Raw genomic sequence first — 27,953 nt, 5'->3', positions numbered from 1 at the left:
ACGACGATGATGGCGACAGTTACCACCCTTTTAATATGTACGAAGCACCACGTGCTGTTCTCTGCCCTGAGAAGTCAACTGTTTATTATCCCCATTTCACAGATGAGAATTTGAGGCCCCGGGAGGTGAGGTGACCCCCCCCCCACCACCCAAGCAGTAGAGGTGGGATTCAAAGTGGGTCCATCCAGCCCCACATTCAAGGTCTCAACGACCGCCCGGCTGCAAAAATCATTAAACCCGTGACCTTGGCTCCACTCGTGCCGCCCTTGAGCATCTGAGCCCCAGAAGCCTGGCCTGGAACCATCTCTCCTCAGGCGGATTTTTTTCCACCCTGACCAGGGGAGGGTGTGGAGCCCCTGGGACACGGGAGGATCACGCACAGGATCACACCCAGGTGATGCTCCAGCCCTTTACCCAGAATCCTGTGCCCCAGTGACGTCCGTCAGGGCTCCAGCCAGGCACTGCCGGTCCGGCCTCCGAACGACCTCATGTCAAGGACTCTTCCTGGGGCCTGCCCCTCCCCCCTCCCCCTTAAAAGCCGGGCGGGAGTCCTGGGGCCCAATTCTGGATTCACACCCACCCCCTCCTCCAGCTGCAGTGACCCCGGGGTAGGGTCCCACAGTCTGCCACCATCGCGGGCACAATTTCATCCCCTCTCGGGGACACCGTCTTCCCATTTCTACCAGGCAGGGGCTGGGGAAAGGGAAGTCTAGCCTGCTAGGCTCCCCGCAGTTCCTGAGCCCAGGGCTGGGTGAACGCGACTCCCTTGAAAACGCCCGCAAAGGACAGACATGGTGGGGGCGGGAAATAGCTGGGCAAGTGGCGCTGTCCAAAGAGCCAGTATGGCCCCAGAACCTTCCTCCACCTCCTCCTTGGTGTCCAGGAGTCCAGATCCGCACGGAGGGCCCCTCGCCCCCAACACCCAATGGAGTCGGGCTCTGCCCCGAGTGTCCGCATCAGCCAATCCCTGCCGTCTTTAAGGAGACGTTCACATCCACATTCCTGGCAGCCTCAGAGCCATCATATCCGCTGTCCCCTCAGCCTGCAGTGCTCCTCCCCAGCCCGGACGGGCTCTGCCCGACCCACCCAGCACCTCTTTATCTCGGCTCAAACATCATCCCTGTATCCCCACCTCTCAGAGCAGCTAAGGCCTCTCTGTATCAGGGACCACACTGTGGTTAACGAACGTGGCCCTTTGCTGTGGGCCACGGCAAGCTGGAGCCCCGCCTGGCCCGTGGTCATCCTTCGAGAATTGCCTATTGAGCGAGTCAATGGTGGGTCTGTCAGGGATCCCTGGGGACCAGCCTAATGCATCAGCCCAGCCCCTTCAGGCAGCCTCCTGCCCTCAGACCCACCGCGTCCTTATCTTGCCACTTCTCCTTGGGGACGTGCCTAACCCAGCTCACAGCTCGCAGGCAGCTCAGAGCCCCCAGCCTCCAAGGTGAGAAGCACGCACGGAGGGGTGGGGGGAGGGCGGCCAGGGGTGGTGGACCGTCCCCTCAGAGCAAGAACCAATCAGATCTATTTCATGAGAGGCTGGTTAACAGCAATGTCACCCCGAGGTGACAGGAGGCTGACACCCCTCCTCCCTGAGGAAAGCTGACGGTGCGCCTGGTGACCTAGAGAAGATGCTGGAACCCACCCACGATCCAACGTATGCAAGTTAAGACAGGGCACCATTTCACACCCGGCAAATTAGCAAACCAGGGAAGAATGATGTCCCCCGATGCCGGCAAGGTGTGTGGGAAAAACCCAGTCTCGTACTGTGCCAGGAGGGCGGGGCAGTACAGCATTTCTGGAGGACAATCTCGTCATCGTTACCAAAACTGAAAACGCTCACGTGCCTTCACAAAGCAACGGCGTGCCTGGGATCTATCATTCGGATATGTTTGCAAACGCGTGAGTGTTTGTGGGAAAGACGCTGAAAGCCATCTATTTCCCACAATATGGGCACGGCTGGATAAATCAAGATAGGACCCCGATAAATGAAGATCCTTTCTGTCGCATCTTGTGGAGTCGTTAAAAACAGTGAGGTGGATTTGTATTTCCTGACATGGAAAGAGATCGCTGGGGTGTTGCATGGGGGAGAAAAGCAACGTGCAGAACACTGTGCATTGTATGATCCCATTTTTTTGTGTCATAAAAAAATCAAGCGCATCTATGTGTAGGCGTGAATTACACGCACACGTGGTCTGGAGGGATGCAAAATTATTCAAAGTCTTTGTATCCCCTGAGAGCAGTATTACTAGAATATTTTACAAGCACGTATTAATTTTACAATTTGGGGCCTGTCGGGCTCAGTTAGCAGAGCGTGTGACTCTGGATCTCGGGGTTGTTAAGTTCAAGTCCCCCGTTGGAGGTAGAGGTGGCCACAAAAAATAAATGAATAATTTTTTTTTTAATTTGCCATTTGGGGAGAAAACGTAATAATTATAGTTATTAACGAAAAGAGCTAAGCCCTGGGGCGCCTGGGTGGCTCAGTCGGTTAACCAGTTAATCGGTTAATCAGCTCAGGTCATGATCTCGCAGTTGGTGAGTTCCAGTCCCACATCGGGCTTGTGCTGACAGTTCCGAGCCCGGAGCCTGCTTCAGATTCTGTGTCTCCCTCTCTCTCTGCCCTTCCCCTGTTCATGCTCTGTCTGTCTGTCTCTCTCTCTCTCTCTCAAAAATAAAATTTAGGGGCGCCTGGGTGGCGCAGTCGGTTAGGCGTCCGACTTCAGCCAGGTCACGATCTCGCGGTCCGTGAGTTCGAGCCCCGCGTCTGGCTCTGGGCTGGTGGCTCGGAGCCTGGAGCCTGTTTCCGATTCTGTGTCTCCCTCTCTCTCTGCCCCTCCCCCGTTGATGCTCTGTCTCTCTCTGTCCCAAAAATAAATAAACGTTGAAAAATAAAAAAATAAAAAAAATAAAATTTAAAAATTAAAAAAAAAAGGAAATCCACTGAGACGAGAGCTTCATCTCAGCTCATCGTTTGAGCATCTGACTCTTGATCTCAGCTCAGGTTTTTTGTTTTTTTTTTTAAGTTTTTATTTATTTCGAGAGACAGAGAGGGCAGAGGCAGGAGAGAGGCAGAGAGAGAGGAAGAATCCCAAGCAGGATCCGCGGTCAGTGCAGAGCCCGATGTAGGGCTCACACTCACAAACTGTGAGATTGTGACCTGAGCTGAAATCAAGAGTCGGACGCTTAACCGAGGCACCCAGGTGCCCCATCAGCTCAGGTCTTGATTTCAGGGTCGTCAGTTCAAGCCCTGTGTTAGGCTCCACCCTGGGCCCGTGGAGCTGACTTAAAAAAATTAATCTTAAAAATAAATAAATAGAGGGGCGCCCGGGTGGCTCAGTCGGTTGGGCATCCGACTTCAGCTCGGGTCATGATCTCACAGTCTGTGAGTTCGAGCCCCGCGTCGGGCTCTGTGCGGACAGCTCGGAGTCCAGAGCCTGCTTCGGAGTCTGTGTCTCCCTCTCTCTCTGCTCCTCCCCTGCTCACGCTCTGTCTCTGTCTCTCATTCTCAAAAATAAACATTAAAATTGCTTTTAAATAAACAAAAGAGCTAAGCCCTGATGCCAACACTTGACAGAGGGCACAAAGAAAGAATGTCACTTACTGATCTGAGCTGAAACAGAATGCAAAACTCCCCAATGAGACACTGGCAAATGGAATCCAGCTGTATACGAAAGAATAACCCACAGCTGAGCAGGGCTTCTGGAAGGAACGTGGAAGTAGTTAGAGACGAAGGAACCGTATCAATAGGTCAACAGGAAAAAGGGCTTACAAATACCTCAAACAGCCAGAAAGTCACTGGCTAAAATTCAGCGCCCATCCCTGTTCGGGGTTTTGTGTTTTGGGGTGGTTTTGTTTTGTTTTGTTTTTTTACCCTTAGTAAATTAGGAATGAAAGCATCATCCTCGTTCACCTGATGAGGAAAACCTCAAACCGAGAGCCAACGTCACATTGCAGCGCACAATCAGAGGCAAGGCGAGAATGACCACGGCCGTTGTTTGTGTATTTAGCATTGTTCTGAAAGTTCTGGGGGCGCCTGGGTGGCTCAGTCCGTTAAGCGTCCGACTTCGGCCCAGGTCATGATCTCACGGTTCGTGGGTTCGAGCCCTGTATCAGGCTCTGTGCTGACAGCTCCGAGCCTGGAGCCTGCTTCGGATTCTGTGTCTTCCCCTCTCTCTGCCCCTCTCTTTGCCCCTCCCCTGCTCGTACTCTGTTTCTCTCTCTCTCTCTCTCTCTCTCAAAAATAAACATAAAAATTTTTTTGAAAGTTCTGGCTGAGAAAGACCAAAAGGCATTTCAAATCAGTGAAATATTTGATTGGAAAAGCAAGACAATGTTATAATTTCGATAGGCAATGGAAACTTGAGCCATTACCCAAAAAATTAGAACTAGTTAAAAAAAATAATAAAACAACTTCAGCGAGCACGTTGGAAACAGAATAAATATATGAAAATGAATTGCTTTCCAACATACCAGCAATACTCATTTGCAAAAAATGTAATGGAAAAAAAATTCCTAGTCAAAATAGTAACAAAAAACAAAATACTTAGAAATGATCTTTAAAAGAAATGGGTGGAACGTATAAGGGAGAAAAAAAAACTATAACTCCTTACGAAAGGAAATAAATATGTGAACAAAGGAAGAGGCATGCATCCTAGATGGAAACAACCGAACTTTTTAATGACGATTTTAATTTAATGACAATTTTCCCCAAATGAAGATTTCACACAATTCCAAGCAAAATCACAACAGGAATTTTTTTTTTTTTTTTTTGGAAGTGGACTCAGTTCTTCTGTTTTGCCATCTGAAAGAATAAATGTTCGGGGCACCCGGGTGGCTCAGTTGGTTAAGCGATCGACTTCAGCCTAGATCATGATCTCACGGTTCCTGAGTTCAAGCCCCACGTCGGGCTCTGTGCTGACAGCTTGGAGCCCGGAGCCTGCTTCGGATTCTGTGTCTCCCTGTCTCTCTGCCCCTCCCCTGTTCATGCTCTGTCTCTCTCTCTCTCTCAAAAATAAATCAACACTAAAAAAAAAAAATGTAACAGAATAAATGTTCAAGAGTATTTTGAAAAGGAAGCAGATGAATAAAAAGATTACAGATCAGGGACTGACCTAAGTCGCTCTGGAAATAAGTCTGTAAGACTAAAGGCCAGAGAACTGTCCTCTGGTTAACAGGATTGTCTCCCATGGGGTGCAAATTAACAACGCTCCCACCACTTCTATGTACAGTGGAACTGAACAGTTCCATAAATAGTTCCACAGCAGTTAAATAAACGCAAGGTGGCTGCGGGGGGGTGGGAGCCAGGTTTGTCCCTGTGGGGGTCGGGGCTCATAGATCGGCAAGGGGAGAAGGCTGGAATGATCCACGATAACAAAATCAGAGTTGGAGGCATCGGTACGAAGTCACGCACGGCTCAGTGTAGACACAGGTAAATACTCACAGCTACAGGTATACACGCAGGTTACTATACAGCGCCTATTTCTTTGCTCTGTCAGCTAATGATCTGGAAACAGTGACACCCCAGCACCCCTAGCACCCAGATCCTATTCTCTGACACCATTTTTCAATAAAAGGAGCCAGGGACTCTTGGATACATTGTTACATCCAGGATTGGGGCAGGAAATACAGAAGATGGGTCTTGAACCGTTTGTAGTGCCAGAAAGTAAGAATAGTGCTTATACACGCACACACACACACACACACACTTGCACACACACCCAAGAGCCAACAAAAGAGCTTCCAATGACCAAAGCTGGAAAAACAGAGCTACAAAAATAAAGCAGCACTGGATTATAACCCGGTGTCCGAAATACATATATAATAAACGTGAGCTATGTAAAAGATTGGCTGAGTGAATAAATGGGGAAGAAGGGACAAGGCTCTGATCCAGAAGAATTCCGAATAATTTATGCAGATTCTCCACCCCTAATAAGGTGGTGCACAAATGTCCCATTTCTTCAGTGTGGGTTGCACCTAGGGACTTTTCTTCCAAAGAGGACAGTGCGGAAAGGGAGAAAGGAAAGAGTCACTTCGCAGCAGAGACAACGGACGCCTCAGCCGTGTGACCGAGGTCAACATCAACCGTGATACGTCGTATGGACAGCGTGCACCCGTGGCCGGACGCGACGAGAATCGCATTGCACGTGTGCTCTCCCTCCCACCACCCGCTCTAACCGGAGAAAAACACCAAACAAATCGTGACCGAGGGACAAAACGTCCGAGTGATCCTCATCAAGACCGTCAAGGTCATCAAAAACAAAGCCCGAGAGACTCTCACAGCCAAAGGAGCCTAAGGGGACATGGCAACTGAATATATAATGTGGGATCCTGGATGGGATTCAGAAAAAGGACATGAAGGGAAACCTGAGGAAATGTGAATAAAGAATGGACTTTGGTTAATAACAACACATCAGTCGGGGCGCCTGGGTGGCTCGGTTCGTGAGTTCTCTGTGCTGACAGCTCAGAGCCTGGAGCCTGTTTCGGATTCTGTGTCTCCCCCTCTCTCTCTGCCCCTCCCCCAATCATGCTCTGACTCTCTCTCTCTCAAAAATAAATATTTTTTAAAAAATTAAAATAATAATACATCAATCTTGGTTGGTTGATTGTGATAAATGTACCGCAGTAACGTAAGATATTATAATAGGAGGAACAAGGAGTTGGGCATACGGGAACTTCATCTTCGTAAGAATTCTGTAAATCTGAAATAAAACTGTGCTAAAAATAATAAAATAAAACGAAACTATATTAAAATTAAGTTTAACTTTAAAAATTAAGATTTTTTTTTACTTTTTTAAATTATCTCTACACCCACTGTAGGGCTCAAACTCTCAACTCCCAAGATCAAGAATCACGTGCTCCATGGACTGAGCCCAGTCAGGTGCCCCTGAAATGTTTTTAACCATCAACGGATGAATGGATAAAGACGATTATACATAACGGAATATTATCCGGCCATGAGAAAGGAAATTCTGCCATTGCCATAGCATGGATGGGCCTTGAGGGCATTATGCTAAGTGAAATAAGTCAGACCAGGAAAGATAAATGCGGTATGATCTCCCTTGCATGTGGGATCTGAAAAAGCCAAACTCCGCAACAGCGAGTAGGGGGGCACCTGGGTGTCTCAGTCGGTTAAGCGTCTGACTTCAGCTCAGGTCATGATCTCGCGGTTTGTGAGTTCTAGCCCCACATCAGGCTCACGGCTGTCAGCGTGGAGCCTGCTTCGGATCCTCTCTCCCCTCCCCCTCTGTCCCTCCCCACACCCCGTGTCCCTCTCTCTCTCTGTCTCTCTCTCTCTCTCTCAAAAATAAACAGTAAAAAAATTAGAAACGGTAGAGTGGTAGATAACCAGTGACTAGGGGATGGGAGAAGTGGAGAGACGCTGGTCAAGGGGTAGAAACTTCCAGTTAGAAGGTAAATGAGGGGGCGCCTGGGTGGCTCAGGCGGTTGAGCATCCAACTCTTGATTTCAGCTCAGGTTCATCTCACAGTTCATGGGTTCGAGCCCCACATCGGGCTCTGTGCTGGCAGCATGGCACCCGCCAGGGATTCTCTCTCTCTCTCTCTCTCCTTCTCTGCCCCTCCCTTGCTCACGCTCGCTCACTCTCTCTTTCTCCCCCCTCTGAAAAATAAATAAATAAGCATTAAAAAAAAAAAAAAGAAGAAGGTAAATGAGTTCTGGAGTTCTAACGTACAACATGGTGATTATAGCTAATACTGTATCATATACTTGAACGTGGCCAAAGAGTAGATATTAAATGTTCTCACCACAAAAAAGAAATGGCAATTACGGACCTGACCGGAGGTGTTAGCTATCGCTATGGTGGTAATTGTTTTGCAATATACACACGCATCAAATCAACAGATGGCATTGCCTGATGCCAACCCAACACTATGCGTCCCTTGGATCTCAGTAAAGCAGGGGGGAAAAAAGGGTTTTTCTTTTTAATGTTTATTTACTTTTGAGAGAGGGAGAGAGACAGACAGAGCACGGGGGGTGGGGGAGCAGAGAGAGAAGGAGACACAGAACCCGAAGCAGGCTCCAGACTCTGACCCGTCAGCACAGAGCCTGATGTGGGGCTCGAACCCATGAACCGTGAGATCATGACCTCAGAGGAAGTCGGACACTCAACCCACTGAGCCACCCAGGCGCCCCGCTTTTTTTTTTAACAAAATGTTTATTTATTTTTGAGAGGCGGGGGAGGGCTAGAGGACCTGAAGCGGGCTCCAGGCTGACAGCAGAGAGCCCGATGCGGGGGTTCGAACTCACAAACCGTGAGATCATGACCTGAGCTGAAATCCGATGCTTAACTGACTGAGCCACCCAGGAGCCCCCAGATAAATTCTTAAGAGAGAAAGTCATGTGAGATATGGACAGGATCCAAATAAATGGGGGGGAGGGGGGGAGAAGAAGATTGTTTGATAGAATGTACCTGAACAATTATCCCATTTTAGGAATTATGTTAGATGACTTTTACACCAACTTTTTTAAAAATTCCAGGTTAAAGATTTAAATATAAGGAGAAAACCGATGAAAAGCAATCTAGAACATGTACCTAACTGACTTTGTGACAGAAAAGAAAATTTTTTTCTAAGCACGTAGGTAAAGAAACTACAAAACGCAAAAGTCAATCGATTTTGCGACATACGTGTTTAAAACTCAGAACACCAGGAATCACAAATATTAAAAGGCAAGCAATCAGGAAATATACTAACCACTTAACAAAAAAACAGTTAATATTATCAATAGAAAGTCCTCACAGTGACTGATAAGGAAACCCACCAACACCCCAACAGAAAGACAAGTAAAGTCACCAACAACTTGCCAAAGAAGAAACACACACACACACACACACACACACACAAATCTCGTGAACCCTTGAAAATGTACTGAAGCTCACTAGAAATTAAAATAAGGAGATATTTTCCATCTTTTGAATTAGGAAAAAAAAAACCCGGTTTAATCTTAATTCCCAGCGTTGGGGGGTAGTTGCTCTGAAACTGGCCCCTCAAAGCCTCCTGGTGCAAGTTTCAACTCCTGACACATTTTGGAAAACAATCTGAAGAGCTGCCCACCCGTTCGGTGTGTTAAAAACGGCCTAGGAATTCCGCTTCCAGAAACCGAATCCTGCAAAAAAAGCCGATCAGAGACAGAGAGACTTATTTGCACACGGGGGTGTTTTTGGCAACACGTTAATAACGAAAACCTGACAACGAGCTAAATTTTCAGCCAAGATGAAGCCGTTACCAAAACGCCAAGTTTCTAGGATGGGAACACAGCACTTTCTTTCATTTAAAAACTTTTTAAGAAGGGGGCGCCTGGGTGGCTCCGTCGGTTAAGCGTCTGACTTCTGCTCAGGTCCTGATCTTGTGGTTCGTGGGTTCGAGCCCTGAGTCGGGTTCAGCGCTGGTGGCGCGGAGCCTGCTTGGGATTCTCTCTCTCTCTCTCTCTCTCTCTCTGCTCCTCCCCCCACTCCCTCAAAATAAATAAATAAACTTAAAAAAAAGAAAAAAGAAAAAACTTGAAGAATATTTCAAAGCACAGGTCCTGGTTTCTCTCCAAACACTTGTAGTCCAGAACCACTGATATTCGCCCTACAAAGACTGGCCCTCTGGGTTTAGGATGGGGGGGGGGGGTGGTCTCCTTTAAGAAGACCCTCTACGTATGGGGGCCTTGGGGGCCCGAACAGTCAGCTAAAAGCCCTGTTTCTGAAGCTTCTCTTCCACCAGAGAGAATTCCACTGGCCGATTCAAAAGACAGCTGAACGTAAACCACCGTCTAATCCCTGCTCAGAAACCCTCGGTGGCCGCTCGCAGCCCATACAAGGAAATCGAAGTGCTCCAAACCCCCCAGTGCTCAAGTCAGAGCCAGGACCAGTCTTGCCTCTCCCACCTTCCCATTTCACTCCTACGCTCCCAGCTGCCACACACACCTGCCCGGACATGTCAGCCACCACGCAGCCCCCTTCCACGTACTCGGGGAGACCGCCACCCCCGCTGCATGGCCAGCACCCAGCAAGGGCCAGGCACATGGTCAAAAGCAGATAAACGCTCGTGCGTGTCCAAGCCCTGCTCCAACGCTGCTTCCGCAGAGAGCCTTTGGTCGGGGCCCTTCCCTGCTGACCCATCATCGGGAGCTGGTATGGGAGGCAGCAGGTGATACTTTCCACTCTCCACCTGGCCTGTCCCCAGCAGGATGCCTGCCCCCTTCACACTGGGGGCCTCACAAAGGCTGGGCACACAGGAGGGGCTCAGTAAACGCTGGGGTGCCTCGACCTGGGGGTGTCTGTAGGGAGGGTGGTTTGGGGGAACGGGGCGGGGTATCGGGGTTTTTGTTTCATAGAGGACTCAGTGAAGGTCGGAGAGTCGCACGCACAGCTGCTCAGCTTCCAGGGAAGGGAGGAAAGGCTGGGGGGTGGTAATCATTTGGCAGCTTCCAGAAGCCTGCAGCTACAGGGGGGCAGGGAGAACAGCCCTCAGGAGCCCCAGCCTGGACCCCGGGATGCTATGTCTGGCTCCAGCAAGCTCCTATCCTGCCCTGCGATGCAACCAAGCATTTTAGACACAAATGTGGGTCATGAATCCGAAATTACATCACCCTAGCAGGTGGTTTTGGGTAAGCCCCATCCGTGTCCTGAGACTCAGTTTCTCACTTTTAAGAAAAAGGGGTAGATTGGATGATCTCTCAGCTCTTTCCAGGCGATAGCTTCTGGAAGCCCGAGAATGATCCAGAAAGGGAGGGGGGGGGGTTGGATAGAGGGTGACTTGGGTCTGAGCTGAAACCCCAGGACACCCCATACCCCATGGCTTCACAACTGCCCACCACCCAGAGGTGGGAGCTATCCTTTTAATGCTCCCAGAAATATTTTTCTAGACCCCCTGGCCTCTGGGTTTTGAGCAGCAGAGCTCCGCAGAACCCAGAACTCGTGGAAGCAGAGCCTGAGGGCTGCGTGGGGATTATATCACACCCACTGTTGCCCATTTTGCAAATCTGTGATGCTGTGGTAATTAATAAAGGCAAATCCTTCAACAACAAGAACAAAGGCTTCCTGTCTCATATAGCCTTGGGTGATTGCGTATTTTCTCAGCCCAAGGCACTCTGTAGTCCAATTTTGCAAGGAATCTGCCATTTTTGTGTTTTTTGGCTTTATAAAGCTATCGTTCTGGATGGAAAGGTGGCTCGATGGAGAGACCTGATAAAACTGTAAAACATTAATCATAGGATGGGGGGGGGGGTGCAGATAGGTGTTCGATGCCCTCCGCCCTCCCCCCTCCCCATTCTGATGTAAATCTGAAATGTCTCATCAAAAAAAATGTTGGCGAAAAAGCGGTCCCGCTGCTCAGAAGGTTAGAGCTCTGCACAGACACCGCAGCGGTTTCCCCGACCTCCCCACCGTGGGGTCTCCCAGGGACCCTTTCAAGGCCGTGCCCCTAACGCTGAGCTGAAAGTGAGGTGGCTGCAGGGGACACGGCGCGGCGCGCAGGGGGGCGTGAGAATCGGGTAGGTGGAGGCCCCCCGGAGGAGCTGCCGTTTTCCTAGGGAAAACCGAGGGCCAAACCGAGGCAGGGGTGGGTTTGTTTGCCTGCCTCTGGGGGCCCTTTTGGCCTCCGAAGCCCTTGCTGGGAGCAAAGTCTAAGAAAGGAACAAGGAAGTCAAAACGCAAACCGCGCAAAGGCTCATCGCGTGCCAGGCCCTGGGCACGAATGCGTCGTGATCAACGGCTCAGCGAGGGTTGGGGACAGTTCCCACCCCGTTTCGCTACTAAGGCAAGCGAGGCTCAGGAAGGTGAGGTCACCTGCTTAAGACCCACAGCCAAGAGGCTGGCTCTCGGTCACTAGGCCTGGGTCCGCAACCCCGCAACCCGAGAGGCGCGGGGCAGCAGGTTCCCCGGGACAGGCAAGGGGAGGCCGCCCCAGGTGCGGGGTCCGCCAGCGCGCATGTGCGGACAGGGCGCCCCCGCCCGGCCGCGGAGCAGCGTGCGGCCCTCCAGGTGCGCCCAGGGCGCGACGGCCGGCGGGGTGGGGGGTGGGGGGATGGGGGAGCGCCCACGACCGGGCGCCCGCGGCGCGAAGGGGGTCCGCGGGGGCGCTACCTGGGTCGTGGAAGGGCACCAGCGCGTAGTTGGCGATGGCCTGGCTGCGGCGGCTCAGGCTGCTCTCCAGGATGCGTGAGGCGCCGTCGAGCACCTGCATCAGGTCGTCCCACATGGAGCCGGTGACATCGAAGACGACGGCCAGGGTGGCGTCCCCCGTGGGGAGGGGCAGCGCCGGCCCGGGCTCGCCGGCCACCGCCGCCACCGCGGAGACCGCCAGCAGCAGCAGCAGCAGCCGCCGCAGGAGCGGCGCCCGGGGCATCGCGTGCGGAGCCGGGGCGGCCGGCGGCCGCGGCGGTGGAGGCGCGAGTGTCGCTGCGCGAGCGCGACCGTCCCGGGGGCACCCAGCGGCCGCGGCGCGCGGCTGAGGCTGCGGCGCGGCGTCTCCCTCCGTCGGGGCCGGTGCGTGCGGCACGCGGGCTCACGCCGGGTCCCCCTGCTGGGAGCCCGAGGCGGGTCCTAGAGCCCACCCCGTTCAGGGTCACGGCCCGCCTCCTCCGCTCCCCCCCACCGTGACTCAAATTTTCCCGGCCCCGCCGTTCACCAGTCCAGACCCGAGGTTAGCGGAGGACGCGGGGCGGACGGCAGAAGGGAGCTGGGGCCGCCGCCAAGGCGACGAGGGATGGGGACGCGCGGGGAAGCCGCGGACACCTGCGCTTCCCCGCCGAAGGCGCGCCCCGCTGTGGGGGTGGAAGAGGGAGGGGCGACGCGACCGCCGGCCCGGAGGCTTGGCCACAGGGGGCCTTGGCTTTGTTGCTGTCCCCACCCATCCCCCTAAACCACCCCCCCTCCCCAACACACGCCGACGCTGCAAGGCCTTTTCTTTCCGCAGAGGTCCTCGCTTCCCAACTGTTGCAATTATTACCGTTATCATCAAGCCCCCTGAGTTGAGCCCCTACTGTGTGCTAAGCGTTTTTACATAGTTATTACTCCCTCCAGCGCTCGCTACAACCCTGGAGGGAAACCGCGAACACAACCCCATTTTACAGATGAGCAAACTGAGGTTCGCGGTACGCTGCAAACAGGCGAAGTCAGATCTGCCAAAGTCAAGTCAGCTCTCAGATACCGAAGACAGGGATAGAAGCCGTATCTGGAAAGATTCCAGAGCCCCTGGGCTCTGCTGCCTCCCCTAAGTGTTGTAAGACTTCCTCCAGAGGATGAGGGTCGCCCCTCTGTGATCTCCTGGCCTGTTTCTACACCTCTCTCCTCACTGGCTCTGAGCACCTTGAGGGCAGGGTTGTGTCTGGTTCCCCCAGTGAGCCCCCAGTTCCCAGCCCAGTCTCTGGCACAGGGTGGGACTCACCACATGCTGCCCGAATAGATAAGGAAGAGACAGTGAGCCTCTGCCTGGTTTTGAGAGCCATGTGAGAGGGAGCAGCGCATCCCCACCCGGTCCCTCCTCCGAGAGAACCTACAGGGACAGGCAGCCGCCTAGACAGAGCTAAGGACTCTGGGTCTGTGATTGGTTGTTGGGATGGGGGGGGGGGTGCATTCTCCAGCCCCTGCCCCTTCAGAGCCTCAACCAGGAGAAAGTCCCCTTCTGGGGCGCCTGGGTGGCGCAGTCGGTTAAGCGTCGGAGTTTAGCCAGGTCACGATCTCGCGGTCCGTGAGTTCGAGCCCCGCGTCGGGCTCTGGGCTAATGGCTCAGAGCCTGGAGCCTGTTTCCAATTCTGTGTCTCCCTCTCTCTCTGCCCTTCCCCCGTTCATGCTGTGTCTCTCTCTGTCCCAAAAATAAATAAACGTTGAAAAAAAAAATTTTTTTAATAAAAAAAAAGAAAGTCCCCTTCAATCTCAGCTCATAGCCCACCTCTGAGGCTGCCTCAGTGCCCTTGCTCTGTGACCCCACAGTCTGCCCCCCTCGTCCTAGCACAGCCCACACTATCACCAGGGCCATGTCTGTAGATCTGTCCCTTCCCCCCCACTGGCTGTGAGCTCTGTGGCAGCAGAGATCCAGTGCCTGGCACGCGACAGGTGCCCAAGGAAGGTCTGCCCCATGAATGGGTCAGTGGGGATCAGAGAGGCCTGGTAGCTGGGCATTGGTAACGGTGGGCGGCAGAGGGGAGGCGTCCCTGGGTGTCCTCGGGGACTCACTTCTAGACCAGGGCCGGGCCCTTATATAAGAAGGGCTGGAGCCCAGGGGAAACGACCTTCATGGGGCTCCCTGTCTCTTGGGGTGTGGTGGGAGCCAAGTGCCCCGTGAGAGTCGAACTCCCCGCCGCTCTCACGGAAGGTTGTGTCACCCGCACTTCCGAACGCGGGCTCTTTAAATCTCCCTGGGCTAAAGGCGTGATTGGCCCCAGAGCCTGGGCAGGGCTGGGCCAGCTGTTGGAGAGAGAAGAGAGGCCCCAGCTGTTGGAGAGAGAAGAGAGGCCCCAAAGGCGAACAGGAGCCAGGATCAGGCAGGGCTCACGGACGGTAACATCTCAGGCACAGTGCAGGGAACGTTTGGGGACAAACACCTCCTCGAGTCATTGACTCCATAGACATTGGCTGAGCGTAAGCCGGGCGTCAGGCACTCTACTAGGCACTGGTCGGGGAGGGGGGATACACAGATGCAGAAGACACGCTTCCTACCCTGGGGAGAAGAGACAAGTAAACAAATAATTCTAAGTCAGTGACATAAGTGCTAATAAAGGAATTACCAAGAGCTCTGGGAGCTCAGAGGAAGGAGTGGCTGAGCCTAAGGGGTCACGGGAGGCCGCAGAGTGAGCCCGAGAAGCCTTTCAGAACAAGAGGGGAAGGGCATTGGAGGAGAAGGAACAGCATGTGCAAAGACAGGGACTCACGAGTCACCCACGGCTAGCCCAGTGTGACCGAAAGGTGACGGCAGAGGAGGGGGCGAAGGCCAGATCCTGAAGGACCTTAATCGGTTTGTGAAGAGTGTGGGATTCCTCCAAAGGCACGGGGGAGCCCCTGAAGAGTGTCAGGGAGGGAAGCAACCGAATCCAATTTGCATTTCAGAAAGGTCACAGCGGCAGAAGTTCAGAGGGTCGAACTTGCAGGCACCAAGAAGCCATAAACCTACTCCCCAAGGACGTAAGAGCAGAGCTGACCCCAGAGAAAACAAGACGCGTCGCCTTGGGCGGATCCCGAAGGCTTGTGGGATCATGGATTTGAGTCCTGAAATAGCTTTGTGAACTTGACCACGGCCCTCCCCCTCTCTGGCCCTTGGTTTCCCCATCCGTAGAATTATTTGAGAGGGAGGGGGGCTAACGGGAGGACCCCCTATGGTTCTTGCATCCTCGCCATTCTAGAACCGCCTCCAGGAACCCCTAGGAGGCAAGGAAGGATTCAAAAGAGGTTGGAAAGACCGTCTCCGCTCGCGGAGACAATGTCTCCCCACTTGCCATGGAAGAGAGCCTTGGGCAGGTGCCCGTCGCTCCATCCAGGTATGCTGCCCCAAGCATGGGCCTCTCCAGATGCTCAGTGCTGACCAAGAATGTAACTGTGGTCCCCCAAGGGGGCAAGGCCCCAGGACCGAGCAAGAGAGCAGAAGGCCCAGAGAAAACAACCCAGCCTTATCAATCAATTTCCATCCCGACCTTCCAGGCCACCTGGGAGCCCACATTTTTGAACTGGCGATAATCCACATTTTTCCCCTATTTCCAGAAGGAGCGGTCCCGGAGGAGTTCTTAGTTTCCTAACATACCACATGTTTGCTGTGGAGAACACCGTGGGCCTGGCCCATCCAGGAAACATGCACTGTTATTGTTCACCCCACCGCCCTCAGCCTTGGCTTGGAAATCCAGTCCCGTCCACTGTGTCTACACTGGGGAACCAAGACCAGATGGGTGGCTGGATCAGAACCCAGGGCTCTGGACACTTGGCCAAAGAAAAGCGGCCCCTCCCTACCAGTGGGCCTTCCTTATGTCCCATTCCCTAAATGTACCGTAGTGTGACCCCATTAGATTCTCTGATTTTCACAAGCACCTCTCGCCTCGTCCCACCCAGCCCTCTTCCTGAGGGACTCTGCCCCGTCCCTCTGGTGGAGGGCATTTGGCCAACCCTCACTGAGTGCCAGGCACTCTGCGGAGACCACCTCCTCATTAGATCCCCTCTAACAACGGCTAAGGTCAATATTTACTCTTCCCGTGACCGATGAGGTAACTGAGGCTCGAAGAGGTGAAGTCCTGCATCCGAGCTGGAGTTTGCATCACAGCTGCCTTCCTCCAGAGCCTGTGATCTGCCCCACCACTGCACGCTGCCTCTGAAACGTGGGGGTGCCTCGTACAGGGCTCCCAGCAAGCAGAACTTCTAGAACTAACGTGGAGTCTGGAGCACGGCTCCTCGGGCCGGACTTGGCCTCAAGTTTCAGACACTTAGCGCCTGTGTAATGCTGAAGAATCCTAGCCTACCCATCCATAATTAGCCAAACTGCCTGGGCAAAACGAGATTCGAGAGAAAACCACCATGTAGGGAAACAGGTGCGGTTGCCCATCGCTCTGTGGACACGGGCCCAGGGCCTGAGAAGTGGAAACAGTCTCAAAGCCTTGTTTTCTCTCTTCTGGGGAGGAATTAAAGAATGAAGGGAGGGCCCTGGAGGACAGAGCTAGCAGGGAGTCCGAGCTACTGAGGAGAAGGAGGAGGCAGGAAGTTAGAATCTGCATAACTGCCAAGGGCTCCAATCACTTGAGTGATTTACTGCCGAATCCGGTCCTTCTAGGGAACCAGCCTCCAAGTCACATGTACCGTAAAGAATGGTTTGAGACTGTCCCAAGAAATACTTGAGCAGCTCAAGAGACACAGGAACCCTTGCCCATCCCCATGTTTTCAAGAACAAGTAATTAGATGAGCTAAACCAGAGCCAAGAGCTCTAAGACTTGCTCCCAGCCACCCAGACCCCTGGACGGAGCTTATGTGCCACCGAGCCCCAGATGCTGTCATCAGGGCAGAAAGAGCCTGCCTCGTTGGCAGCTCACTGTGCTGGACGCTAAGCTGTGTTGTCAGTTAAGGCCATGTTGTCACCTTTGTCATTGTCATCAGTGGCTGGCAAGAATGTCCAGAATGAGTTGAGGTTTCTTGTCCATCCCTTTTTTTGTGTCCGCTCTCTCCATCCCTATCTATCATCTATCTATCTATCTACCTCATAATTTAAAATTCCATTGAACTGTTTCATACATTGTGACACACACTGTTGACTTCTTACCCTAGTCTTTCCCTCCTTCTTCCTGGAAAGCCTGGCTTTACACACACACACACACACACACACACACACACACACACAGAGCCCATCAGCTTTCTGATTCACGTTTCTACCCTTCTTTCATGTGACTTGTGGTATAGTGACCCTTTCCTCCCTCCAAGGGAAACCTGATGGGATAGGTCACCCCTGCGGTCTCACTCTGGGGAGGGGCATTTGATGCAGTGCTGGGGTCTCCCCAGAGTCAGACGACTTACACACCTGACTTGCAGTCTTATTCTAAAACAACAGTGATGAAAACGCTGTAATAGAGGCAAAAAGAAAGGGGACAAGGCCAAGAGCACGGAAAAAGAGAGCCTAGAAATAGATCCACACATATATGGGCAATTGATGTTTGACAGAGGTGCCCTCGGAGAGAGGAAAGTCTTTTTCAGCTAATGGTCTTGGGACAACAACTGGATAGCTGCCTGGAATTACAATGAACCTGGATCCCGACCTCACACCATACACAAAAGCTAATTTGAAATGATTCCTAGGCCTAAGTGTAAAAGCTAAACTATAAGTCTCCTGGAAAAAGAACCACAAGGAAGAAAGAGCCCTTCTTCTTCCACTTGATATCGTGTCTGTCTAGGACTCCTGGAACTTTGCAGCCTGACACCATGAGGAAGCCAGCCTGACGAGAAGAGAGCTTGGGAGCTGCCCCGTGTGTGGCTTTATCATCATGCGCGATAATGCACTTCCTTCTTGGTTAAGGCACTTGCCTTGCATTCTCTGTTACTTGCAGCCAAAAGCATCCTCACGGAGACGCACCCATCCTCTTGATTTTCCTTCATATGGTATACAACTTTATACAACTGTTTCTACTCAGGCGGCAAACAAACTAAGAGCACTGATCGTCATGACTAGTTTAAGGGAATATCAAACAATTTTTCTGTATCTACACTTCTTCTCATGTATTGCCTTTGGCCTCCAACCCTTGGGGCAGGTGCTAACTTACCCTGAGGAAAGAGCTGCAGAAAAGCGACCCGCAAGAACATGTCCCCAAAGCACAGAGACCACATGTGACTCTGTTTCATTCAGAGCCCCAAGCCCTATACAGCACCTAGCGGAGCTCAATAAATAAGCGTTGTGACGATGGATGGACGGATGAACAAAAGTCCAAGCCCTTTCCCATGCCGTGTTATAAACCCACAAGCTTTATCGGGACAATTAAATTCCATCAGCCGTATCCTTGTTGCTTAACCAATTCTCCTTAATTTACACTCTCCCGTTACTGGAATAATTCCCCCCAGATGTTTGAAGAATGTGGTCAGAATTGGACAGGCTTCTGGTGGGGACAGGGTCATTAAAGAGCGATGCCCCCAAATCAGGACGCTTCCTGCCACAGCTGTGGCTCTCCTCCTGTCATCGAAGGGCTCACCATTAGCACCACTTCCGTGCTACGTGGCAAAGGTGAAGGAATTTGCTCCAGAAGGCCCCTGAGATACAGCGCTTGGCTCAGATAAGATGACCCTCGCCCTTTCTCGTCGGTTTATTAGCTTGGATTGTTCAGCAGACCGGCTCTTGTCGACCAGGAGATTCTGAGAGGCTGCCCCCCAGGTAATGGAAGGGAAGCATGACAGCCACGAAAAATCACGGCAAAACATTTAAAGACGCCGGGTCAGGAAAAGCAGGGCGTAAGGGTGGAAGGTGGGGCAGCCGCTGTGGAAGCTTGGCATTTCCTCAAAAGATTAAACATGGAATTGCACTGTGGTCCAGAAATTCCACTCCTAGGCAGAGACCCCAAAGAATTGAAAACAGGTGCACAAACACGAGGTTGTCCACCCATGTTCATAACGGCATTACTCACAACAGCCGACAGGTGGACACGATGCAAACGTCCATCAGAGATGAACAGATCAACAGAGTTTGGGCTAGCCAAACAACAGAACGTTATCCAGCAATAAGAAGAAATTACCCATGTTTGCCAGAGCACAGATGAACCGTAAAAACGTTATGCTGAGTAAAAGAAGTCGGACACGAAAGGCCACGGGTTGTATGTTTCCATTCATATGGAATCACCTAAGTAGAATCTGGAAATACCCAGAATATGAAATAGGCAAATCTTTAGAGACATAAAGCAGATGAGTGGAGGCCGGGGGTAGGAGTGGGTGAGGAGTGAGTGTCCTGTAGGTATGGGGTTTCCTTCGGGGTGATGAAAATATCCTGGAATATTGGATCATCAAATGGAATTGACGATTGCATACATAACATTGTGAGTGTACTAAATGTCACTGAATTGTACACTTGAAAATCATTGAAATGGGGGCGCCTGGGTGGCTCCGTTGGTTGAGCGTCCGACTTCGGCTCAGGGCATGATCTCGCGGTTCGTGGGTTCAAGCCCCGCATCGGGCTCTGTGCTGACAGCTCGGAGCCTGGAGCCTGCTTCGGATTCTGTGTCTCCCTCTCTCTCTCTGCCCCTTCCCCGCTTGCTCTCTCTCTCCCTCTCTCATTCCCTCTCTCTCTAAAATATATAAATAAGGGGCGCCTGGGTGGCGCAGTCGGTTAAGCGTCCGACTTCAGCCAGGTCACGATCTCGCCGTCTGTGAGTTCGAGCCCCGCGTCGGGCTCTGGGCTGATGGCTCAGAGCCTGGAGCCTGTTTCCGATTCTGTGTCTCCCTCTCTCTCTGCCCCTCCCCCGTTCATGCTCTGTCTCTCTCTGTCCCAAAAATAAATAAACGTTGAAAAAAAAATTAAAAAAAATATATATAAATAAACTTAAAAAAATAAAATGATTGACATGCTGAATTTTATGATATGTGTATTTCACCACACACACACACACACACACACACACACACACGGATGCCTGGGGAAGATGGGTGGAAAACCAAAGTAAGGCTTCTGGAAGGCCCCCGGGGATCTGGGGAGGGTAGCTCTGGGAAGGCTGAGCCCAGCCCCTATGGGGGGGGGGGGGGGCGGGGGCGGACGATGGATTCTCCCACCACCCTGGAGCCCTGCCCCCCCAGCTTCCTTTAACTTCTTGCCCATTCAATTTCCCCTCGGGAAGTCTGCACCAAAGGATGCATAGTGTCATGGAGAAGGCGGCAATCAAAGAAACAGATCAATTATGACAACTGAGCCTTGACAGCTGACCTTTGATGAAAGCAGAGAACCGCAAAAAGAATCAGATGAAAGGTGTTTAAACGAATGGTGCCTGGAACTGCTTCCCCCGAAGCCCCAACTGGGAAATCTGAAGGAGAGAAATGATGCTCGCCAGCCCAGACATCACGCTGCGACCTTCTCAGCCTGAAGAGGGGCGGCTTGCCAAGTGGCAAGATTTATGGGGTGGACTCCTTGCAAAAGGAGGTGTGATACTTCCCATGTGACATTTAGTAGAAACAGGACCACATGGCCGGAAAAAGGGCTGGCGGGGCAGGGTGTGAGCTCCAGCCCCTCATCATCAGGCTTGTTCGCGCCTCGTTAACGCCAAGTGTGGCTCTCTAGCTCGTTGTGAGCACCCAATAGCACTGCTTAAATGAGCAAAAGTTAGCTCTTGCTGTCTTCAGTTAAGAACACTCATCTAGGGGCACTTGGGAGGCTCAGTTGGTTGAGTGCCCGCCTCTCAATCTCAGCTCAGGTCTTGCTCTCAGGGTCGTGCGTTCAAGCGCTGCAGGGGGCTCCCCGCTGGGTGTGAGGTCTTCTTACAAAAAATAAAGAAATAATAAAGAACACTGATCCGTTCCTTCCGATAACCGTGCCCCCAGACTCCCCCCCAACCACAAGATGATCACATGACCCGGGCTGAACTAATCGTCTGGTCCCAGCCCTCCAGCTCCAGTGATTGGTCTAGAGATGGACATGTGACCCCAGCACAGCCAATCAGCATCCTTCCCTGAGATGTTTCTCCCAGGGAGGACTCTTGTAGCTGGGGTGGTGCCATGCACAGGCTGCTAACGGGGGTTGGGTCTGGCGTGGGTTGCTTCCCCTTTTCCTCCAAACCTCTCCAGTTACGACTCCGCCCCAAGTGGGTCCTCCCACAACTCTGTGAGCTTGAGGAAGGGAAAAATCAACATTTTTTTTTAACGTTTATTTATGTTTGAGACAGAGAGAGACAGAGCATGGGCAGGAGAGGGGCAGAGAGAGAGGGAGACACAGAATCTGAAACAGGCTCCAGGCTCTGAGCTGTCAGCACAGAGCCCGACGCGGGGCTCAAACCCATGGACCGTGAGATCATGACCTGAGCTGAAGTCGGACGCTTAACCGACCAAGCCACCCAGGTGCCCCAACATTTTTTTTTTTATGTGACCAGGAAACGGTGTTCACTGAGGGAGTCGATGAGCTGCCCTTGGAGGAAGCCCTCCGCTTGGAACACAGCACTTCCACGATTAAGGACTTCTTGAACTCCCAGCTTGCAACACGCTGTTGCCAAGTCTCCCCTGCAGGCACGGGGCGCACAGGTCTGTGCCTTCTGGGAGTGCCACGAGGGAAAACCCACTGCCACCAGCTCCTGTACGTTGCCTCCCATGTGAGTGCATCGAAAGGGACAGCTTGGCCGCTGTCTGACCTTCACGACCCGCTCGGCAAGACGTCACAGCCAGAAGAAACACAAGTGCGACATCGTCAGGTCGATCTTTACGGAGGACTTTTAGGTGTTGGCAAAGGGGCCATCACGCTTCACGATACCTGCTCTCCTCTCTCCCCATGTCTCCCCAAAGATGTCCCCTTCCCATAGCTGCACCCCCCAAATGTTTCTCCTCCTTTCCCTCACTCCAGCTCCCCTCTCCCTTCCGATTAATTATTTCCTCCTTCGGATAGCAATGAAAGCGTTTTATTATGTATTTATTTGTTATTTATTATTTTTTAAGTAATTTATGCAAAGTAATCTCTATGCCCCAAGTGGGACTCGAACTCATGACCCCAAGATCAAGAAAGGAGCCCCCCTTTTTAAATGTTTATTTATTTTTGAGAGAGAGAGAGAGACAGAGTGCAAGCGGGGTGGGGGTAGAGAGAGAGACACACACAGAATCTGAAGCGGGCTCCAGGCTCTGAGCTGTCAGCACAGAGTCCGATGCGGGGCTCGAACTCATGAACCACAAGATCAGGACCCAAGCCGAAGTCAGATGCTTAACCGACAAAGCCACCCAGAGACCCCAAGATGAGCCCTTTTTTTTTTAAGTTTATTTATGTATTTTTTGAGGGGGGGAGGGGCAGAGAGAGGGAGAGAGAGAATCCCAAGCAGGCTCTCCACTGTCAGCAGGGAGCCCAATGTGGGGCTCGAACTCACGAACCGTGAGATCATGACCTGAGCAGAAGTCAGACACTTAACCAACCAAGCCCCCTTTAGACTTGTCCCACCTTCACCCATTACCCCTCAACGAGCCCACAGAAAACACCAAAATGTTCATTAGGAAGTCAAGGATGGGGAAAGGCAGTGAACGCCCAGACTCCGTCAACCTTCCCTCCTCAAAAATGTCCTAACGAGAACATGAGGACAAGTGGGTTCTAGGCATACACGCGTTTGGATGTACATAGGTCATGTCTGAAACTCAACCACGAACCATGAACTCCCCATTAGGGGCGAGGGCGACTGACGAGGGTCACACTCATGGTGTCTCTGCCTCCCAGGATGATGCACTGAATGACACCCGTGTCCCCGTGAGGACTCAGCCTGTTGGAGACCGAGCTATCTTGTTCTTCACAAATGGCATTTTGTCCCCTACGTGACAAACTCCTACAGGCGAGGACAGCTTCTCTCAACTGATTGAGCTAGTAAATAGAAAATCCGCAAGGATATCCAACTGGACGCCACCGTCAACCCCCTGTGTCGAACGTGTATAGAACATTCCACCCAACAGTATCAGAATATACGTTCTTTACGATAGCAGCTGGGACAATGGCCAAGATGTGCCATATCCTGGATCATAACAAACCTTAACAAGTTTCAAAGAATTAAAGTACGCAAAGTATGTCCTCCGATCGTCATGGCATTAAAGTAGAAATCAAGAAGGAAAATGAAATTACAATGTATCAAAATACATAGGATGCAGGTGAAGCAGGGGAACGTGTGTAGCATTAAAGGCTCAGGTTAGAAAAGAAGCAGGGTCTCAAATCAATAATCTGGGTTTCTACTTTGAGACACGAGAAGAAGAAATTCAACATAAATCCAAAGCATAAGGAAGGAAATGGAGATTACAGCGGAAATCAATGACTCTGCAATCAGAAAAATTAGGGGGAGAAGAAGAATCAGTGAAACCAAAAGCTGGTTCTCTGAAAAGATCAATACGGTTAATAAACTTCCAGCCAACTGACAAAGGCAAAAGAGGGAAAAAAAAATTATCAATATCAGGAACGAAAGGAGAGATATCACCATCACAGACATTAAAGGGATAATAAGGAAATAGTCAAAACAACTCTGTACACATAATCCCAATAATTATATTGACATGAACAAATCCCTCAAAAACTGCAAAGTATCAAAACTCGACCAAGGTGAAACAGGTAACCTGATTCATCCCATAACGGATAAAGAAAATGAAATTTGTAGCTTGAGAACCATCCAGAAAGGAAGACTCCTTGTCCAGATAATTAGTGGGTAATTATACCAAGTATTTAAGGGGGGGGGGGTGGGAATTCTTCCCGATGAAAGAGAAGGGAACACTTTGTCACTCAATTTATGAGACCAGGATTACCCTGAGCCCAAAACCAGATAAAGATATGCAAAGAAAGAAAACTACAGACAAACATTTCTCAGAACAAAGACGCAAAAATTTGCAACAAAATATTAGCACCTAATTCAGAAATTCATATTTTAAGAAATACACCAAGCAGCGCCTGGGGTGGCTCAGTCGGTTGAGCGTCCGACTTCGGCTCAGGTCATGATCTCACAGTTCGTGAGTTCGAGCCCCGCGTCGGGCTCTGTGCCGACAGCTCGGAGCCTGGAGCCTGCTTCAGATTCTGGGTCTCCCTCTCTCTCTGCCCCTCCCCTGCTCACGCTCTCTCTCAAAAATAAAGAAACATGAAAAGAAAAGGAGTAAAACTCTCTTCTTTCACATGACATGATTGTCAGAATAGAAAAGTCCAATAAATTTACTTCCAAAAAGCTCACAGACTAGTTTGTAAGTTTACCAAAGAAGCAGAATCAAGGTCAACACACAAAAACCCATCGTATTTCTATAAACTAGGAATGAACAATTGGAAATTAAAATTTTAAAGACACCATCTTACATCAGGTCCCCCAAACGAGACACGTAGCTATAAATCTAACGAAACCTCTACGGGACCCACGTGCCCAAAATGACAAGGTGCTAATGAGTGGAAGGAAAGAAAATCTGGAGAAATGGAAGAACATATTGTGTTTACGGACTTGAAGACTCAACATAGGAGAGATGTCAGTTCTCCCCAAATTGGTCTATAGACTTAACGCAGTTTCAATACAGATCTCAGCAGCCTTCGAGATCTAAACAAACCGATTCTAAAACTTCTACTGAAAGGCAAAGAGCCTAGAACACGCAAGACAATTTTGAAAGAAGAAGAAATTGGGAGGAATCACACACCTCGGTGTTCAGCCTTACTCTACAGCGACGGTTATTAATCAAGCCAGGGCAGGACTCGGTGAGGGAGGAGCAACAGAGATCAATGGAACAGAGGAGACAGTCCAGAAATAGACACTCATAATCACGGCCAGTTGATTCTGACAAAGGTGTGAAAGCGATTTAACGGAGAAAGGATAAACTCTTCAAAGGGTGGTCTTGGGGGGGCAACTAGACATCCATATGCCAACACTAACAACGATAAAAAAAAGATAAAGAAAAAGAAAAAAAGAACCCTGACCTGGTTTATACAAAACCAACGGGCAGGGGCGCCTGGCTGTCTCAGTCCATGGAGCACGGAACTCTTGATCTCGGGGTTGTGAGTTCGAGCCCCACGTCGGGTGTAGAGATGACTCAGATGTCCCTCGACAGGTGAGTGGATCCCTCCCTGTTACCCTGCAACGCGGGAATGATTACTGACGCAGACGACGACCCGCATAGGCGGAGAGGAAGAAGCCAGCCTAAAAAGGTTATAGGCTGCAGGTTAGTTCGCGCGCTTGGGAGTTTGGGGCGACATCTGAAACCGGCCCCCTGTACTCAGAAGGCAGGGAGAGGCCAAATAGGAGTCAAGGGCGCTCCTGATGGGCGTCTGGCAGGCTTACGAAGCAAGGGAACTTATTTAGGAGGTTTGTCGTAGGGACACTTAGGGACAGCAAGACGAGTAGATCTCCCCAGCCGCCAGCAGAATGCTGAAAGTTTCTAAAGAGGTTTTCTGGGGCCCATCGCATACACCGTCCAGACACCTCCAAGACCCCTCACTCTCTCAAAGCCGCGTCCCTGAAGAGCGGCTCCCTCTGTGGGGACAGGGGGCGGGACGTACATTCCGGGGACAGGGGAGAGGGTGAGGAGCCTCCCATTGTTCTGCTTCGGCTCGAGGGTCAGCAGGCAGTCTTGTCCTCTCGATGACCAACCCCAACAGCGCATGTGTCCATTTACAGGACGTTCTCAAGAAGACAAAAACTCGAGTGATCTAGACAAGAACCAGTCAGTGGTTGCTGTAGGTTAGGAGTGAGGGGGGCCCGTGACGGCAAGAGGCAGCCTAAAGGCATTTTTTTTTGGTGATAGAAGTGTTCTGGATGCTGAGGGGGGTGGCGCTGACCCAGATTTAAACATGTGCTAACACTCACAGAGCTTTATACCAGGGGCGCCTGGGTGGCTCAGTCGGTGACGCGTCCAACTCTTGATTCCGGCTCAGGTCACGATCTCAGGGTTTGGGGGATCGAGCCCCGCAATGGGGCTCGGAAGTCCGAGGTCATGCCGCCCACAGGTTCGGTGTCTGGAAAAGATTTGCTTCCTGGTTCATAAAATCCCTGCTTGGGGGGTCCTCTCTCTCTCAAAATAAATAAGCATAAAAAAAGAAAAGAAAAGTAAGTTTTACTGGATTTTAATTCAAAACCCTAAAAAATAGAGAAGCCCAAAAAGATTAGAATAGAAAGAGCTATCAATCTATAGTTTTGAAACTAATATACCTGAGGCTTTTTTAAAAAGTTTTTTTTTTGGGGGGGGGGGTCTGGGTGGCTCCGTTGGTTGAGCGTCTGACTTCAGCTCAGGTCATGATCTCACAGTTCATGAGATCGAGTCCCGCGTCGGGCTCTGTGCTGACAGCTCGGAGCCTGGAGCCTGCTTCGGATTCTGTGTCTTCCTTTCTCTCTGCCCCTGCCCCACTCATACTCTGTCTCTCTCAAAAATAAACATTAATATGGGGCGCCTGGGTGGCGCAGTCGGTTAAGCGTCCGACTTCAGCCAGGTCACGATCTCGCGGTCCGGGAGTTCGAGCCCCGCGTCGGGCTCTGGGCTGATGGCTCGGAGCCTGGAGCCTGTTTCCGATTCTGTGTCTCCCTCTCTCTCTGCCCCTCCCCCGTTCATGCTCTGTCTCTCTCTGTCCCAAAAATAAAAATAAAACGTTGAAAAAAAAATTTTTTTAAATAAAATAAACATTAATAAATAAATAAATAAAATAAAAAGTTGTTTTTTTTTTACTTAAGTCATCTCTACACACAAACCCATTGACAAGGCTCCACCCACATAGCCTAATCACCTCCCCAAATCCCCTCCAACAAGAGCACCTTGGAGGTTAGGATTTCAAGACGTGAATTTGCAGTGGGGGCGGGGCGGGAGACACAAACGTTCAGTCCATCTGACTTTGTTTTCGGCAAGAATGACATCATCCTGTGCCTATACTTTGGAATCTGCTTTGTTACTTACGCCATTAAAGAGTCTTCTGCAACCCGACTTTTTTAATTTAAAAAAAAAAAAACCCTTTTTTTAATGTTTGTTTTTGAGAGAGAGGGTGACAGAGTGAGAGTGGGGAAGGGACAGAAAGAGGGGGAGACACAGAATCTGAAGCAGGCTCCAGACTCTGGGCTGTTAGCATAGAGCGTGATGCGGGGCTCGAACCCACAAACCGTGAGCTCATGACCTCAGCTGAGGTCAGATGCTTAAGCGACTGAGCCACCCAGGCACCCTTACAACCTGACTTTTTAGTGGCTGCTTTATAATCCATTGTGCCATGGGTACCCCGTAATCTATTCAGCCAATGCCCTATCACCAGACACTTCTGTTGGCTCCTGTCTTTCATATTATATATGTGAAAGCAAAATTTTCAAAAGGATAAAAACACGATTCACATACAAATAGTGTGACGCAGTCAAGTTCATTAGCCAGGGAATCAGCAGAACAATGAAACTGGTTCAGAGACCATGAAACCATTCGGGGGTTGTATACAGTTGGTGAACAAAGGAATGGTGACAGATTGCTAAATTAGATACAACACCGGGATTGTGTGGGGGGTTGTTTTCTCACCGGCAGAAAGGAAAATCTTCGCACTTTACAAATTGCCTACAAATTAGCCTCAAACTTCACAGAGATGAAATACCTGATCCCTAATGGATGGCATCAGAAAGTCAAAGGGAGTTACGACTCCTCCTGAATCAACCCCGTGGACCCTCAGGTGGGTTTGTTAAAAAAAATACCACGGCACCACTTTAAAAAGGAGGCCCAGCCCTCTTTTTTGCCTTATTGCCACTTTCTGAATTATTTTCCTAAATACAAACAAAGCGATGGTGATTTTTATTTTTATGAACCCTCAGTGAGCGCCTTGTAGCTGAAATTGTGCACGCATCCGTAATTATTTTGTTAACTTTTTTTTTTGAAAGAG

General features: G+C 50.9%; 1 protein-coding gene across 1 annotated transcript in view; it reads right to left on the bottom strand.

The window, feature by feature from the left end:
- Positions 1-12,594, bottom strand: part of HMCN2 (hemicentin 2) — a 145,996-nt gene extending 133,402 nt beyond the window's left edge. Inside the window, 1 exon segment of the mRNA XM_045470463.1 lies at positions 12,086-12,594. Within this exon segment, the coding sequence (XP_045326419.1) occupies positions 12,086-12,347 (262 nt within the window). The 5' untranslated portion in view covers positions 12,348-12,594.
- Positions 12,595-27,953: the final 15,359 nt, after the last annotated feature.

This window comes from Leopardus geoffroyi, chromosome D4 (genome assembly GCF_018350155.1).
Source record: "Leopardus geoffroyi isolate Oge1 chromosome D4, O.geoffroyi_Oge1_pat1.0, whole genome shotgun sequence".
Classification (NCBI taxonomy): Eukaryota; Metazoa; Chordata; class Mammalia; order Carnivora; family Felidae; genus Leopardus; species Leopardus geoffroyi.
This window is presented reverse-complemented; position numbering and strand designations above follow the sequence as displayed.